This window comes from Caretta caretta, chromosome 8, assembly GCF_965140235.1.
Source record: "Caretta caretta isolate rCarCar2 chromosome 8, rCarCar1.hap1, whole genome shotgun sequence".
NCBI classification, from domain to species: Eukaryota; Metazoa; Chordata; order Testudines; family Cheloniidae; genus Caretta; species Caretta caretta.
Genome location: NC_134213.1, coordinates 7,138,685 through 7,157,100, shown reverse-complemented (window position 1 = coordinate 7,157,100; position 18,416 = coordinate 7,138,685). Strand labels below are relative to the sequence as shown.

At 48.9% G+C, this 18,416-nt stretch overlaps 1 protein-coding gene across 3 annotated transcripts in view; it reads right to left on the bottom strand.

Moving 5' to 3' along the window:
• Positions 1-409: 409 nt before the first annotated feature.
• Positions 410-18,416, bottom strand: part of CAMK2A (calcium/calmodulin dependent protein kinase II alpha) — a 75,136-nt gene continuing 57,129 nt past the window's right edge. The window contains exons 14-19 of one of the 3 annotated variants that reach the window (XM_048860358.2): positions 13,726-13,758; positions 12,596-12,644; positions 10,501-10,576; positions 8,882-8,976; positions 8,198-8,426; positions 410-6,903 (exon numbers count right to left, since the gene is read on the bottom strand). In XM_048860358.2, coding sequence (XP_048716315.1) covers positions 6,900-6,903; positions 8,198-8,426; positions 8,882-8,976; positions 10,501-10,576; positions 12,596-12,644; positions 13,726-13,758 — 486 coding nt within the window. In that variant the 3' untranslated portion in view covers positions 410-6,899. Of the gene's footprint in view, positions 6,904-8,193; positions 8,427-8,881; positions 8,977-10,500; positions 10,577-12,595; positions 12,645-13,725; positions 13,759-18,416 lie in introns of those variants that run through there. The other 2 variants (XM_048860359.2, XM_048860360.2) reach the window with 2 other exon arrangements.

Sequence of the window (18,416 nt, the reverse complement as noted above, 5' to 3'; positions counted from 1 at the left end):
CCACTGCCTCCCCCGACCCTCCATTCAGCCCTTAATTTGTTCCCAGGCTTGCCAGGGCTGAGTAAGTCTGTTGTGAAAAGTGATATTAACAAACATACAAGTATCACTTTTCACAACAGACTTGCTAGCTAGCAATAAATAAATGACCATGATTTGGACATGTCTATGTGCATATTTATTTGGTTTTCCTAAAGCTAATTAAATATTTTAGGGAAAAGCGTAATGGGGACTTTGTCCATGAGTGAGACGCCTAGCGGGTCTGGTAATACAAATAAAAAATAATAAAGATCCCTTCTCTCTCCCCTCTAACCTCAATCCCAGTCTCAATGCTTTGGACTCCATGAAACAGACAGATGAAGTGGCAGATCGTCTGAGTCACTGCGGGAGAAATCATCACTTTCCATGCTCAGAAGTTTGTAGCTATTTATTGCACTTGAAACACCAAGAATAAAACTGACAATTCCCCCTCCCCCCCCGCACCCCAAGTCCCCCAAAAATATAGCATAAAATTTGAGCAGTGATCATTCTGTTCACAGCCACAGGTTCAAAAAAACTGTAACAAAGAATCCAACACGGAAACGCCGCTTTACAGATCGGATTCACTTACAAAAGATACCACAAGTCTTAGAGTCCAACCACACTGAGTTACAATCAGGAGAGGACACACCGCAGCCTCTCACTGGGGTTTTCATTTGTTACATTAAAAAGCTCCCCCCCTTTTTTTATTATTTTGTTTTTTGCAGTCGTGTGAAATAAATACTTCCATAGAGATTTCCTGTATGTATATATCTATATATATCTATATATATATATCTCATTATAGTTTTTAAACCACTGTTAACATTTTCCCTGCTTGTTCCAAAAATGTTTCAAAAGCCCTAAAATTGTGCAACAGTTAGAAAAAAGTAACAACAATCCAAAAGAAACAAGTCAATAAACAACACCCCACTTCCCCGGAACCCCACCCTCCCTCACCGGTGTCACGGTTACAAAAAGGGTGGATGGTTCACAGCCGTGCGGGAATTGAGGAGAAGGAAGGAAGCTCAGCCGAGGGAGGGGAGCCAGGTGGGTCTACAGGGAAGGGCTGTGACCACCTGGGTCCCCTACGGCACTGAATGGGAATGGGGACAGACAGCAGGCCCTTCTTTCCAGGCTCCATCCATGGCCAGGAAGGTGTTGTTACACTTTATATTAAGGTTCCCTGTATCAATAGACTATAAAGCGTTAAAAGATGTTTTAATACATGGTTCATCAATTGTAGAATCCAACAGGTAGCTTTTAAGCATCTATAACCTCTTCTGAGGAAGTGCCTACAACCTTCTATGGCATCTGTTGCTCGTGTCTGTGATGCTTGTGCTGTCTGCGGTCATTTGTTAACCCTCTATGAACAGTTTGTAAAGATGCAACCACTTATTCTTTGCATTTCACCACTGCTGTTGTGTCTGTGAAGGGTTAATTGGGGCTCACACCAAGAGTGCTTACCTTCTGGGGATCCTGGCAAATCTCCTCCCACTGATCCCCAGCCAGGCAATCTGGGGGTGGGCCCAAAGCTACTGGAATGTAGGCATATACCTCCAAACAAAGAAGTTCCTGAAAACCCAGCTGAGCGTGCCCAAGGGAATATGCCCCCAACACGGCCATGAACACCAACAGGTGTATTTCCCTGGGCTAGAAACAAGGGTTAAATATGCTCCTGGAATGTCTGCAGGAGCTAATTGCGTGATCTTCTGCATCTCTGCTGTTCTCAGGGGAAAGCTACTCCTGGGGCACATGACTACATCAGGATTGTCTGAAAGACACGTCACCATCCTCCACAGGCACTGTGGTCATGGTGCCCCACTGCAAACATTAGATATAGCGTTACCTCTATCTTCAACACCTGATCAAAGAGAATTTGCACCAGCTGGACTTCCACAGCACCACTGCAGAGCCATCCTGGAAACACCAGGATGGGCCGCCACCCTATGCCTGCTGCTTGCTGACCTGTCCAGCGCCCTAGTGAAGCTACACTAGGTGATGCCATGGTGGGTTTGGGGTCAGGAACTGGTTCTTTGCGCATCATACTGGGCAGAGTGATTGTCTTCTGCTGTAGAAAAGAGAGCCTGAAATGTCCTCCCAACAACCTACGGGTAAATTACCAGGGAGGCGACTTTTTAACCATGTAGGTCCCCGTAGACCACAGAACCTTCATGCATGAGGCTCACAGGGGTTTAATGCAGGCCATTTTCTTTCAGTGATGTGGCAAGATGCAAGCTCCAAAGACATCAGAAGACGTGATAACATTAGCGCTGCTTATGGACAGGCCGGTTTATGGTGGACTGTGACGTGATACCATCACTGCATTGCTCTTGTAACCAAAATCGATGGGATGGTGTCGTGTTACAGCCTGCAGGACAGGTCTCAGGGGAACAGGTGTTTTCCACCCCTCAGAGCATAGCTATCCACAGACAGTGCGGCAATGGGGCTAGGAGGGGGCTAAAGTTGCCTGTCTCTCTCCAGGCTGAGGGAAACAGCAACAGCAAGGACATAAGAGATGCTACCACAGACAGGCTGGCAGCTTCCCGAGACTCAGAAGGGAATTGCCGCCACCACCTCCTCCAGCCTAAAAAGGAGAAACCAGAGCAGCAAATGCTGTTACCACAGCTGTTGCTTGTGGTCTCCTGTGACAGACAGGGGAAGTAGGAGGATAATGGAGTGTGGCTTGGCTCCGAGGACTGGGCTACTGGGGGAGAGATGGTGCCCTTTGTTCTGGAAGCCAAAGAAGAGCCAGTCTGCTGTGACGGAGGGTGCTTTGTCTTGGAGGAATTGGAGAGTTTGGGGAAGACCCAGGAATCCACGACCTGACCAGGGATAAAGGAATTTTGATATGGCTGCTAAAGGAAGGCAGCAGCTTAGTACTGTGCCAATGCTTACTCAGACAAAGACCAGCGCGGAGACCTATTCTAGGTGTCCGGGCCGAGCTGGGGATGGAGACCGGGGCACAAAACCAATCCATTTGTGCTAGCAGGGCCCTAAAGTGCACGTGCTAAAAGCAGACGTGGTGGACAGGATGTGAAAGGCTGGAGCGCCCCTTCCTTGTCAGGATTCTCCTTTCCAGGGAGACGAAAAAGAGCCAAAGCCCCAGCCTCTGCAGGGAAACAGCTTCACTTGGAAATGCTCAGGTGGCTCATTATTATTACTAAAGTCCCGTGGGTGTTGTATGGCATCCATCCAGCCCAGGACTGAGGATGAGCCTTCCCCTGAGAAAGAGGTCCATGGGGAAACAGTCTGAGTAGGGACCATGCACTTCTAAGAAGTCAGGCCATAACCATGCTGGAAGCAAAGCCAAACTGGGTGCAGAAATGGGTGGGGCCTAGGTGGGTGTGGCTGTTCAGCCCTAGCAGCAGAGGGGAGTGTTACCATGGCACCCAATCAGCTTCCTCCCTTCAAAGGAGGCTCTCATCTAGTGAAAGGAGAACATTTCTGCACAAAGGTCAACGTTCTTCTGAGCTCCTCTCCACGTTCTCAAAGGTATTTGTGTTCTAAGCCCAGCCTCCGGCACCCCCTCCCCCAAGGATGACCAGAGAGCAAGTATGAAAAATCGGGACACTTTTTGTAGGAGAGGGGATGGGTATAGTTGCGTATATAAGACAAAGCCCCTAATATCAGGAAGTCTGGTCACCCTACCTCCCCGTCTGTCCAGTCCAGCCGCCCTTTACAGTCAGAACTCACCATGGGTGCAGCTCCACCATCAGTCGCAAAGGTAGAAGCTATATGTGCAGGCTGGACTCAAACTACAGCCCCCGCTGGTGGATTTCCACTGGGGGCAGATTACGACGATGGAACTTGATAGGACAGCCGCAGCCTTCATGGCTGCTCCTGCAATTAAATCACAATTTGGGTCGCGCCCCGGGAATGTTCACAACATCCAAAATACTGCCGATGCCCAGATGGCATGGTGATTAATAGGTGGATGAGACACCTCATCAGAGTTGGCTTCACAGTAGGTTCTAGAGGAGCATAGTAAGCTGTGAAAGAGCCAACGCCCTCATTTAGACGCAAATAGCTTTGGCACTAAGCAAACACAGGAAGAAAAAAACGTTGTGAAAAAGCAACCCTAAAAGGCTGATCCTCTCCACAGCATGAGAGTGCCTGTTTAAGAGAAGATTCTGGGCCAGATTCTCAGCTGGCGTAAGTCAGTGTCACTCCCTTGTAAATCAGTATAGGTCCATTGAGTTTCATGGAGAGACACTGATTTCCATCAGCAGAGAATCTGGCTGATATGTCCCTAAAAAGGCACATTCAACGCCCATTCCGCACAATAAGCTCACAATGGGGTCAGTGGAATCTCATAGAACATGCCTCCTGAAGCTTGTTAAATGCCCCGGCTGCTTGGATTTCTTCCCCTCAGGTCCAACGAGAAAATATTTTCACACTTTGCAAACATGGCTGTGTTTCAGCAGGCAGTCGTCCTGCTTTGATGGTGAGCTAAGCACTTGAAACCACGGAAAAGGCAAAATACACCATTTAGAATTTACATTGAGAATACACTGGTTTTTTTTGTCCAAAACAAGCATTTTTGTTTGTTTGTTTCTAAATACACGCACCGTCTATAAAGTTAAACGTCATGCAAATGAAGAAAGTGCAGTTAGAAAGTCCCCGGCAACGTAAGTGCACTGCAGTAACCTCACATCAAAGAGTAAAGAAGTTGCAGTTTGAAAAAAGAGAACAGGAAATGGAAGGATTACCAAAAAATAACGAGATCACACCTCTCATACCTCTACCAAAAATAGACGTCTTGCCAGCCCCTCCTGATGTCATGAGACTGACATAACGGTGGCGCCGGAAGAACCACTGGATGGTTGTTTATCGTTCAAGAAAATGCACAGGCTCAGAAATGACCCATGCCTGCTGTATTCCTGCCAGCTGGCTCCGATGTCCCTTGGAGATGACCACTCTCCCTGCAGAACCTGCAACTTCAGTCCAGGGATGCCTCACTGTCCAGTTGTCTCCATTCAAATGGGCACTTCTGACATTCAAACATTTCCATTGCAAATAGAAACGACCACGTGTCCCATGTATCTTAAGGGGCCTAGCGTGGTTCACAGGAAAACCAGCTATGGAACTTTCCCCACCCTGCCTTCTTGGGGCCACCTTCACTATGACCATCGCTTTGTTGCCAAGCCACTCCCACACATAAACAAAACAAAAACAACCTCCCCAAAATCCAACAACTCCCAAAAAATTCCCCACCCCCCCAAAAACGTTCAATATTTCTAGTTATTACATAAAGATCCATTTCAGCAAATACTCAAAATCAATTTACGAAATACACGGAAGGTTTCTTTTTCCTATAAAAAGGCATGCGCTCAAAGTAGAAGAGATAGCTAAAGGCTTGTTTGTTTCTTCGAAGCATAATCAGATTCCTCAAAGTTTTATTACTAAAGTTTACATTCGCCATCTTTGCTGGAAGGTATCCTGTGGTCGGTTTATTTTTCTCTCTCAAATGAACAGCCGGCTCTATTTCCTTAAGCACCAGTGTCGTCAATTCTGTGAATTTCCTGAAGCTGATTAATGGGGAAGGGTTTTGGTTCCTGGTTTTGGGTGGCCTTTAAAAATGAAGAGAAAATTGAGTCTTGGAGGGCAGATTGAAAGAGGAATGTGGGGGGCAAAGGGGTAGATTCAACACTAGATGTTTGGAGCTGATCTCTTAAATTGGCCGAGGGTAAAGAAGACCACCTGCAAGGTGTTGGATGATGGCAGATTGCCTAAGAGTGAAACAGTTCCTATCACTGAGTCAGGAATGGATAAATAATGCTTGCGGAAGAAGAGCCAGCTACCACACCCAACCTCTAACCCTGGCTATGACTGCCCTCTGCACAGAGGGCTGCTCTCTCAACTTTAGTTGCACTTGGATACCTTATTGTGCCGATAAAGCACTTGACATTGTTTTCTTAATCTCTCACTCTCTTTTCCCAGCATCTCTAAGCCCCGCTCCAAAGGGAGAAGGGAGAAAGAAAGGAAAATGTTCACATTTCACCAGCATGGTCAAAATTAGCGTGAGAACTCACTGGGCCATGCATACGATCCTGCCCAGTCCAGTGAGTTCGCACGCTAATTGCCCGCCCAGCCGTTTCTAGAAAGAGAAACAAAGGATATATTTTACTCACCCATCACAATAAAACCCTACTCACCCTAGAGTAGCAAGTGAGTAGGATATTGAAAGAGTTTAAGCAGATGTCCTTCAGCTGTTGCTGCAAAGAACTGGGAGGGCAGGAGCCCTGAGGGGGAGTGGTGTGGGGAACATGCCAAGGTCAAGGGCATCAGATCGGGTACCTAGACACCAATAAGGCAAAACCCATTGGTGCTGAGAGGACGTGGCCACAGACCTTGGTCAGCCCAAAGTAGCTTGACACTCCTCTCATGCTCCACCCTTTTGCCTTGGTCCCCAGAGACTCCCAGGCAGAGGTGAGGATGGAGGTGGAGTAGGAGTCCTACCCTGTCCTATGAGAAATGTACTGAGCCGTGAGGGAGGATGCGTGGGGATCTGAGAGTTCTGGTGAGGCAGCGGGTGGAGGTCTTCGCCTCAGACACGTTCTGTGTGTTGGTCACTTGTTTTTAATTGTCTTACCGCAGATGGTTTCATGCAGAAGCAGTGGGAGCTGCGCACGGGCCCCTGACAGCGCTTGCTGTGCCCAAAGGTGACAGTATGGGGGGAGAGAGAGAGAGAGAAGTCAATTCGAAGCTCGTTCGGGCCTTGTTGTCCTTTGTTTGTTTTTGGTGAGGAGCCAGGTGGGCAGGAGGAATTCCAGCAAGAGCCAAGCAGTAGACCCAGCAGCCAAGTTCTATAGGTGAAGGATGGGGGTGGGTATTCCCTTCGCAGTGAGGCAGTGACAAACCTGGCCCGAGCGGCCAACGTTTCAGCTGGAAAACACAAGTCGGGGTGGGGGGGGAGACTTTTCATTCAGTTTGTCCTTCTGAAGGGCCTCTTGGGCACGTCTCTTGTGTCTGCCTGTGCCCTCCCCTTCCGCAGGAGCTAACCAGCAACCCCCCGCAGATCAGTCACCTAACCTGTGTTTGATTTTTCCTGCAGCCGTACACTGGGCCACATTGACTTCGATTTTGCTAACTGAGAATCTAGCCCATGCACACGATCAGGAGGGGACGCAGTACCTGCATCTCCCAGCAGAGAGAGGACATGAGACACTTGACTGCAGTGGGAGTTTGCAGGGGCCAGGCACCATCAGAATCAGGCCCTAAGGCTCGTGACTGGGTCTTGCACAGAATCCAGACAGAATTTCATCCCACTTCCAAGCTGGATTTTCCTGCCCCTTCCCTCCCTCCCCCCAGATGCCCCCGCTCCAATGCAGAATGGATCTAGCAGGCAGAAGCCACAAGCTGGATGTGGAAAAAGAGCTTAGCAGGCTGGAGGGGGAAAAAAGCATGAGGCATTTAACAAATATGCAGGGCCGGATCAGATAACACTTCCAAACCTGCAGTCACAGGGAGACCCTGGGTCACTCTGCAGTGCGGCGGGGGATGGAGTGTGAGCTGTGTGGTGTTGCCAGAGCTCTGTGCTCAGAACCAGAGTCCCCTGGGTAGTCAGGAAGTCTCCTCCCCACCCCCATCACGGCTCCGCCCAGGGCAGGGCAGGTTCTCCACACCTCTCTTGATCAACGAGGGGGACTGCTAGGTTTTCCCCTAACTCCCTCCATGGGCACACACGGAGTTCTGGACCTATTCCTCTTCCCACCCCTCTCCATCTGGCCTCGCACAAGAGTTTGGGGCAGATCACACACTGTGCCTTGGACCTGGCTGGGGAACCCAACTGAATGGCTCCGCGCGGAGGTGGGGGGCAAATTTGCTTGAATTAGCCCTGACGCTATCTAGGATAAAATTACACTGGTGTCAGTCCTAGAGCTTCAAGGCATGAGCTAGCCCCAGCTGGGGCCAGGACAAAAGTGAACTTCCCTCCCCAAGGTGGAGCTCTGCACAGATAGTTGCATTCTGTGAAGCCTATTAAGCTTCTCTAAAGCATCAGGCGTCAGCCACTGTTAAGAGACAAGGACCCGGAATGACTCTTGGTCCATTCAGCTCCCTTAGTGGGCCCTTTATCCCTTCACCCCTACTCTCCTCTCCCATTCTAGTCTCCATGCCTGGCGAACAGGAGTCAATGGGGCCGGTGGAAAGGGCTAGCCATAGTTTCTCATTGGCTTACTGTGGTAGAACGGAAGGTGCTCCAGATCTGTGGAAGTGAACAATTTGCCATTTGCCATCCCGGCGGTGCCAGATGCGGGTCTCCTCAGACTGGGCAGTGCGTGGGATGCCGCCTGCATCAATGTACTGTGTGATGCGGATATAGGCAATGCAGGCTGACTCGTCTCCCATCAGGTGGATGTGCGGGTTCAGGATGGTAGTGTGCACCGGCTTGCTGTTCCTGGACCACACTGGACATGGGGGAAGGCAGGTGGAATTACACAGAGACAGGGGTCCCGTGTGAGTGGGGAATCTCCTCTCTGCTTGACTAACCACCACAGGCTGTAGCCATATAGAAAGGGGAGATACTTAGCAAGCAGACTTCCTGCCAGTGCCATGGAGCATTGGATCATTTCTGCATCAACACAGCTCAGACTGGGAAGGGGTGGCTCTATAAAAAATTTACGAACCAACAACTAACCAAAACACCACTCCATGAGCCAGCCGCTCCCCATTTCGAATTATTTAACAGATTTGATTTGCTTCCCGCCTAGATCTTTTGGGATGGCCAGGAGACAGCAGTGAGAACATCCCATCCGAGGAGATCCAGAGATGCCCCAGCCCCACCGCCCTGCTCTTCCAAGTGACATAAAAGCATATCAACACGAGAGGTCAACAGCCTATTGGGGGGAAAGGAGCTGCTTACAGTTTTCAAAGTAGAATCGATGGAACTCCAGTCCTTCCACCAGGTTCCCCAAGGCCTCGGGCTCAAAAGCAGTCATTCCAGGATCACACATCTTCCTGAGGAAGCCAAAGCACAGAGAGAGGGGGGAGATTATCTCATTGTTTCAAACTGGAAGGTTTCCGGGAATGTTGCTACATAACAATAAATTCATCCCAGCTCTGTGGGTCTCTTCTGGAATATAGAGCACAGCATCCCGTCTCTCTGTCCCAGCTCTCTCTCACTTCACCTAAGATCTGCTCCTGCTGAGAATGATAGTTCTCTGATAGCAGGAACAATGTACCACACTGTTTCATCTGCATGGCACCAGAGCTACCCAGATGCATGCACCACTTAGCAACCTTTTAAAAGACATAGTTAAAGATCCCCAAATACTCCTCTGGATTATCCTCACATTTCCAGGATGAGAGTTAATGGCAGGAGCTGCTGGAATAAAGCATCAAGAACTTTAGGGAGACATGAGCCTGTTTCTCATAGTGTTAGCTTCAGAGTCCCTGGCACAACTGTACAGAAAAGCAGCAGGGCAATATGCCAGTCACAATTCATCCCTGTGAAATGGACATAAAATGTTACCTGGGAGATAGCTTGTGGCTGGCACCAAAACCAAGCAGTGGGAAGTTCCATCATGCAGATGGGCCCAAGTCAGATCCATTTACCCAAATCCCCCCTGAGCTGCAAAGGGTTCAGATAAAGGGCGCCAGATCTGCATTATGAATATGCAGAACAACAAGGTTTTGCAACACCCAAAGCACTTGTACTGAAGCTGCTAGCTGGCCCCTCCGTCTGGACCCAAGCTGGCTTTTGCACATCCCCCTTAATGAGGGATAGAAGGACTTAGCTGAAAAATCGTGTGCTCTGAGCTAATCCCAAGAATTCAGGGAGAGAATTACGGTACCTCCCTCACCATGTGGAATTGGATCTTTGTGATACACTACCTAAGCTTTTGCAGAGCTAGAATAGGCTTGTGACCTCTTTTCTGAGACAAAATAAAACCCAAATAAAAACCTAACCCTGCTCCATACCAGTAAACCCCTGCTCTTGGTCTCTGAGGCAGGAACTGAAATCTGTGTGAGCTCGGCAGTGCCTCTTAAATAGGCTTTGGACGCAGGAGCTTGTAGGAGGGAATGTCTTTGAGTAGTACTTACTCAGCGAGTAGAAACTTGCTATGTTTCAAAGTACCACAAGGCAATTCTGAGTAATAATGTATGGAAATAACATTCCTCCCTCCATTATAAATCACAATTACAATTATTCATCCTTTAGCAATCCATAAGATGCACCCATCCATTATAGTGAGGGGAGAGCGGCATGGTACAGTGGTTTGGTTTGAGTATGGGACTGGGAAATCAGATCTCCTTTGGAGATCAGACCTCTGGAGTCTTGAAATAGTTACTTACCTTTTCTGGGTCTCACCATCTTAGCAATCTGACATTTCCCACCGAATGGCCACACAAACCAACCGACTCCTTTCTCACAGCTGAGAGCACTTGGCAGTGTTGCGGCTAACTGAACGCACTTAGCTCGCTGAGCCAAACTCCCCCTCTCCCCATTGTACAGTCAGAACCCACCCCAGATACACTCACGTGTAGGACTCAAAGTCTCCGTTGCTTATTGCTTCGATCAGTTGCTCTGTTACTTTAATAATTTCTTGTTTTCGTACTGTTGGTTTTAAAAAAAACAAAAGCACAAATTTCAGAGGGGTCGCTGTGTGAGTCTGTATCAGCCAAAAAACCGAGGAGTCCTTGTGGCCCCTTAGAGACTAACACATTTATTTGGGCATAAGCTTTTGTGGGCTAAAACCCACTTCATCCAACGAAGTGCCAAAATTGTGCCAAAAGCACAAATGTTGAGGTCCCCATGAGAAAAAGGGCATCCCCATTCACCCATTCGCTTGAGAAAACTTGTCGGGGGAGAGGGGCCCAGAGGATGGAAAGCAGGGATTTCTGTCTGGATGGATGGGAGCAGGAAAGGGCCTGGGAACGATGAGATAGAAAAGTTCTAACAACAGCAGGTGAGGAAACTCCTTCAGAATCAGGGACACTTACAGGAATTCTTAATGTTCATCTCTTGTTACAAAAGTAGAGGGTTAGTGACCGATCTGTGGTATAAAATGGTGGTATGGAGTCTTGAGTGACCTCAGCATCACCATCTGGCCAGTAAATCTCCACCAGTTTAACCATCTCTAAGCAAGTGAACTTTGCTCGACTCTCCCAAGACTTTTTATCCTGCTCACTAGCCAGAATGTTGTGCTGCAGACCCCTAGCCAAACACTAGGGTGGATGGAACCAGCTAACAGGTCCCTCATCTGGTGGCTGGGTGTCCATCTTGCTTGTGATCACAGCTGAGACTTAAATTGGGATCATCCTAGTCTGTGGGTGGCACTTCTCCCACGCGAGCCAAAAAAACACCCCTTGCCTCTGCCCCACGGTAGGAGGAGGTGGGGTTCTTGCATGTCTCAGAGGGAGGTCTGACCTCGGAATCTCACCTGCCTCCATTCCATCGCTCACAGAAAACTCCAGGAGAGAACCAGCAAATGTAACTCTCAGCGGGGGTCAGGCTGATGTTTTGCGTCTCCACGCCTGTTCCCAGCTGGATCTGGGATAAGCCTAAACCTACTTGGGACAAGTCCAGTGATACTCGCTGGCACTTCCGAAGGAGCCTGTCTGAGCTACCCCAGGTGCTTATTAATGAAGTCCAGTTCAGATGCAGACCAGGGGTCTGTGTGACTCACAAAGTAGAGTTAATTTTTTATTATGCCAAAGGGGGAAGAGAGAGAGAAGGTCATTAATAAAAATGAGTATCTAGCTCTGGGCCTTGCTTGCATGCTCGGCCTGAAGTGTTTCCACCCTTTGAAATGTTAATTTCCATTCCCTGTCTCCTGGGATTTGTTCCCTGTGAGGACGAATTTTCAATTAATTTTAATGTCAGGCCAGAGTCCACATCACTTGCTGCTGGGTTCACTTCATTGGGGAGACTTTACAAATTAGCGCTGAACAATTATTCCCCAGGCTATTCTTGGCAAGCCAGCCCTGACAGGGTGGGAGGGAGGTATTTCCTCCCTAGGCTCTTCCCAAAGGCTGATTAACTTTTCAGACTGTCTCCAGCGGCAGGGACAGGATCAGAAGGGACAGGAACGAAAAGGAGCTAAGCAGGGAGGGCGGCACTTGCAGAATGGGGCAAGGGATTGCTGAGCTCAAGCACTTGCAAAGACTAGGAAGATCCCTGGTGAAGTGCTGGGATGGATTCTGGCAGGGTCAGACTAACGCAAGGGCTAATTGTATATCACCGCATAAAGAATGGCATGCTGCAGTGATGTTCTGGAGTAAAACACTGTGCATTAGAGAGGGACCAAAACTGAGGCCAGTCATCTGCCTCTCCTACAGTGATCCCTCAGGTGTGCAGATAAAACGGACCAAATTTCTCCCTAGTGTAAGCCTAATATGTTCACAGAGACTTGGGTACCCTAGTAATAATAACACCTAACTCTGATCTAGTGCTTTTCATCTCCAAGCACTTTCAGTATCATCATCCCCATTTTACAGATGGGGAAACTGAGGCACAAGGCACAAATGAGTTTATACTGCATAGACAGTAACTATGTCTGACTTGGGAGGGGCCAGTGACAAGGGTAGGATCCCTGCACCTCTCTCCCTGACGCCTGAAGGCCATCCACTGTACCTTTGGTGTCTTCATCTTCAATGGTGGTGTTAGTGCTCTCCGAAGATTCCTGAGCAAAGAACAGAAAGGAGAGAGGAAAAGTAAGACCCACTCTACGCTGTTTGTTTGAAGGCTCCCGTGCACTCAGAAATCCGTCACACAGGTTCTACCCAACTCTGCAAATGGACCAAAACCAGGTAAAACACCAGCTGACCGAGCCAGCCATCAATCACCACTCTAGCTTAGCAACTGCAGTGTCCTCCCTGACTTTCAACCTGGTAGCCAAAGAGAAGGGGGCTGGTGTCTGTAGGAGTGGACACGCCTTTCCTGCAACCATCTACAGTGACATACAAGGGGCGGATCTGGGGGAAGGGGGGGAGTGTCACAGGATCCTAGGACTGCAGCCAGAAAGGGCGGGGAAAGGCTGTGCAGGGGTGAAAGACATCATGTTGACTATACAATAGGAAAAGAAATGTACAAATTAACAAAGAGAGGTAACTGCGATGAGAGAGCAAGGGGACTGTGCAGGAGTGAGAGAGACCACATTGACTGCATAATAGGGAGAGAAATGGACAGTAAAACAGAGAGGGCTTCTGAGACCCACATGGACTACCAAAGGCTGAGACAAACCGCCGACCGAGACACAGATTTGCACGGGGAGGCGCCGGGGCCGCTGAACCCATCCGCTCTCCAAATTTCCCAGGAAAGATGAGACTGCCAGGTGAGCAAGAGCAACTGCTCCACTAACTCATCCCAGCCAAGGCGTATTTATGTATTACCCATAATCCACTAGAATGGGCTGGCAAGGGCTGCCATTGCTGTTATGACTCCCGTGACCACACAGTTCCAGGAAAGCCAAGTGAGGTGTTTTTTCAAGGCTCTTTGGACTGATGCAGGCTGCAGACAGGAGGACTGGGAGAAATGTGTGATAACCTGCCAGCAGGAAGCAAAGCTGGCTTCCCCTTGGCCTTGGGCACCACCAACCCTGTTCAAGGGATCTGGGGGTGATACTGCTTTGAAAATGTTCCCTCCAACCCAGTGTCCCCTCTTCCCTAACCCCCGTGTCAAAGGTAAGCTCCAAGAATGGGGTAGGCTGGCACACGTGGAGAGGCCCAGCATTAGCGGCATTGAGGAAGACGAAGGACACTCACCATTAACTGAACGCTGGAACTGGACTTTCTTTTCTGGAAAAACAAGGAGAAGAGATGGGACAGGGAGAGACACAGAGTGAGAAAGGCAGAGAGCAGCACATGGGAGACAGCAGCTCCTGAGCCACCCTTCACAGTCCTTTTGCAGGGGGGAATTTGGGGGTAAATTTGGCACTCCAGGTGAGAAACCGATGCCACTAGCTAAGGTGAAACAGTGCAGCCAATGCTATGTGAGGTCCCCAACACAGCTCCACCGATGCCTCTCAGCCCTGATCTGCCGCAACATCTGCTCCTCCAGTTCTGGATCCATGCACACCTCTGCCTATGCAACTCAGTCCTCACCTTGCTATTCCAAAACGGAGCCTCTCTGAGCAATGACAGCCAATCATGTCAAATTGTGCAGTGGTTTTACAGGGTGGACAAACATCCACTCGGAACTAGCATGAGACCACTAAACTCATTCTACTTGTGACTATACAAGGATCTGAAACCAGGTGAGATGCTACTATTCTAATCCTCTTCGCCAACTAAATTTCCCTCTGCCCTGATCCTGCATGTGAGCAAGTTGTGGTTCTAAACACTGGAATTGCTCAGTTGCAGGTCCTCTATGGAGTAATTTTTACATCCAGGAGTCTGCTTCAAAGTGCTTCTTGAACAAACCACGTCAAGGTGTCCTGGATATAAATCTAGCACCTAGGCTATCTCCTTAGAACACAGCTGAGCTCCTCAAAAAAGACCTTATGCGTATACTTTGATTCCTACCCAAGAATGCTCTGGACTCCTTGGATAAAAAGACCCCTTGAACAGATTCCTGCCTATCACCCCAAAATACTCCTGCAGATTCTTGGCTTATGCACTCAGCTTCTTTTCACCTTCTGTTTGGTTTGGAGACTTCTTCAAAGGGATGGGCAAGATGACCTACCGCCTTTTTCTATCTCTAACTTCTAGGATGTGCACCAGGGTTATCAATTCCCTAAGAACACATTCCACTTTGACTTCCATGATGCGAGGTGGTGGTGGTGAAGATGGCAGGAACTGGGAATTCCCACAACAGTAAAGGCCAATGCAAAACGCATCAGATTTGGGAGGTGCCATGCCAAGGTAACAGGCTTGGTGCCAGCACATTGAATTAGGCATAGACATACCTCCCACGGCCAACGGGGCAATGGGCAAAAGCTATGCATGCCCCTTGTGAGATGAAACTCAGTGTCCCATCAGAGCTCACGATAGGCTGTGTTATAAAGAGCCATCCAAATCCACTAATGCTCATTACCACTTGTTCCTCCCTTTGCATCCTAAATGATTGCAGCCATTTCATGAGGCTCCATCCTACATTAGCATAGCTACCACCACCCTATTGGCATCACCTAAATTAGTCTCCCGGCACAAATATACATCCTCAAATACGATGTAAGGCCAGATGGTGGCGACTGCTGTATTTAGGGTGAAACCTGATGAGAAAGTGTAGTGACAGCTACCTTGAATCAGGACATAGGAAGATGCAAGGAGGGTCAAGAGCTTTCATTAATTCAGTTTGGGAGACAAGGCAGTCAGGGTAGAAATTTCAGACGGAACATGATGCAACACAAAGCAGTGACCGCATTAATTTAGGACATACAGTAACAGGATGCAACATGGGGCAGTGACTTCATTAATTTAGGACGTAACAGGATGGGACATGGGGCAGTGATTGCATTCATTTACAATGTAACAGGATGTGACACCACACAGGGCAGTGATTGTATCGTATCCTCCAGGAAAAGGAGGACCAAAAATGGCCTCCATGCATTGTGGGTAGGGAAATTCTGGCCCTGTGAAAACTGTTTCATGGGTAAAGAACCTCTGGGGGTCACAGGTTTCCAAGCCCAGAGGGCCACACTGCTGGATGTCTCCACTAGTGGGATGGGGGGGTAGCAGAAGTGGGCGGAACCCTGCTTTCAACCATTTGCAAGATAATGTGATGGCTGCATTAACTCAGGGATGGGACAGTAACTCAGGAATGGTGGGTCTGCTGCCTGGGACCAGTGTGTTGTCATGGGATGGTGAACCCCATGGGTTCCCTCAAATGAGGACACAACCCATCCAGCACCATACCAGACCACATGGCCTGAGTTACAGTGATGTTCACTGATAAACAGCACTCCCCCTCCCCACTTAGAGGGGGAAAGGGTACTCACACTCCTGTCCCCAAAGACCCCCTGGAGTTTTCAAGACACTGTCCCACTTTTGCAGCTAAGTTAAAACCACAAACCAAAGAAATGAACACATCCAGCATGTGCCCTGATTTCTGCAGATTGCTCGCAGTCTGTCACGCCAGCTTCGCCCCAGGGCATGTCCAGCTGCCAGCCTGAACATTTCACTCCTCTGTGCCCCGGAGGCTGCTGGGATGGAAGCCACACCCCCGAGAGAGAACCGTGCCTCCAGGCTGGCCAGGGCAGCGAGGTGTGAGGAATGGTGCAACTGAACGGTCCATTGGGAAAGAACTAACACCTGTGTTGTTTCGGCAGGAGCCCTTCCTCTGCCCTGCCTCCCACCTCTACCCCTCCCACGAAGTTAGTACTTCTCCCATCTTCCTGTCAAGTTGTATCATGGCACGGGGCCAGGGAGGAGAGGCTTCCAGCCACCTACCCAGGCTGTCCCTCCTTGGTGCCCAGAAAATGCAGTCATGGCAATCCAAAATCATTAAGAACTCTTCCCCAGAGTTCTCTCTCTCAAGAGCTGGGTGATAAGGTGGGGCAGACGAGCCCATTCACAGGGCCCTCGAGACAAGGTTCAGAATTGAAGGATACAAACCTAAGTGACTGATGCGGTACTGGAAATCTAAACCCTTCCCTCTTGATGGTTCCGAAGATTTAATTGGTGTTGGTCCTGCTCTGAGCAGGAGACTGGACTAGATGACCTCCTGAGGTCTCTTCCAACCCTGATATTCTATGATTGTTTTCCTAACAATCTACCCACAATTACCCTCGAGCTCTGCTGCATACCTAGGACCGCGTTCACCCTTATGGCCACCACAAAACCAACATGAATAACCTTTATCAAAGAGGTTTCCCACCAGCACAGCCACCTTTGTGAAGTGACAGGTCTAATTCAACACTGCCCCTTAGGGATGGCTAAGGCCGTTTGTTTTCAGTTTTTAATGAATTTTAACAAAACACATTCCCAGCTTTTACAAAAGCCATTATTTTGTAATTATTTTACCACTTTTCACCCAAATTTCGGACGACTCAAGTACATGGAAATATTGATAACATTAAGCAAATCCAGTGCATTACATTATGCAGATGTGTTTAGGTTAATCAAAAGTTAGTCTAAGGGTAAATGTGAGGCTGTCTGTTAGAGTAAGGCAATGTAGTAGAAGATACACACACGTGTGTTAATATGTGTACACACTGTTAAGATATAGTTCATGAAATAAACCACAGCATTAAATTGCATTTACTTTCAATACTCTTACTTTTCTCTATTTGTTGCTTTACATCTGTTCCCCCATCTCCCAATATTAACCCAAATATTTACCCAGAAAACGTTAACGTTATTTTTTGAACCGATTTTCATCTGTTTTCAAATGTTTGTAATAAACATCAATAAATTCCCAGCAAATTTTAAACAAACTAAAACCCAAACATGAAGGCCTTGCCCGTGGGCAATCTAACCGAGGAACGCCACTACACAGGCTTCCCGGTCCATCGCCCTCTCTTTCCACAGCTTTAGAAAGCTTCTTTCAGTTTGTCCTACTCTCCCCCAGCCCCTTGCACTGCATCAGCAATGCCTGGGGGGGGATTATTTCCCCTGGGGACCATCATAAGCTGCTGGCAGCTCTGGCAGCGCCAGAGTAGCAGAGGAGAGGCACAGGCTGACAGTGAGGTGCCCATGGTACAATCATGACTCTCCTGGTCCGGGGCCTTACTGTGTCACATCCCACAAGACTAGTGTGCAGGAGGTTAACAGAGAGAGTTCTGACCCAGGGCACCCCTACATATGTCATGACCTCATGACACAGTGCGGCGTCTTCACGTCATGAAGCAACATTACCTCCTGATGGCAGCAGACCAAGATACAATATTCTCTGGCCTGCAGGTGAATCTCAAGAGTTAAGGAGAGAGGCTGGCAGCAGAGGTAGAATAAGCTGAGCTCATATACAGCATTTCTGTGGTTATAAATGCTCTTAACACTGTGGGCTTGGCCTCCTCCAACAGTACCAGGGAGAGAGGAAGCAATCCATTGCCAGAGCTTCTTAGCCCATCCAGCAACTGGGTCACAGTGGGAGGAAGGCCGGCCTGATTCTCTGGCCCTCCCAGAATCCTGGGGCCCTGCACAGCTCGTAAGTTTGCCCCCAGAGAAAGCCCCAGAGAGAAGAGGTCCCCATGGCGTCTGGTCCCAAGCCCTGGTGAAATCAGTGGAAAGACTCCCAATGCATCAGACAGAGAGACCTTCCCACAGATCACACACCCTCCTCTGGGGAGGAAGGATGACGAAGGCCCCTCTCCCCCGCCCCCATGCACACACACCAGAGGCCATTAGAACAGGTGATTAATGGAGAGAGCTGATTTCCACTGGGCTCTAACCCCAGGAGACTGCCTGGATCTGGACGCGGGATTGAGCTCGGTAGGTACCACAAGCACATGGGGCCCCGTCGCTCACCCTGACATGTCCATACTCTTTTTAAGTAAAATGGGATTTTTTTCTTATTA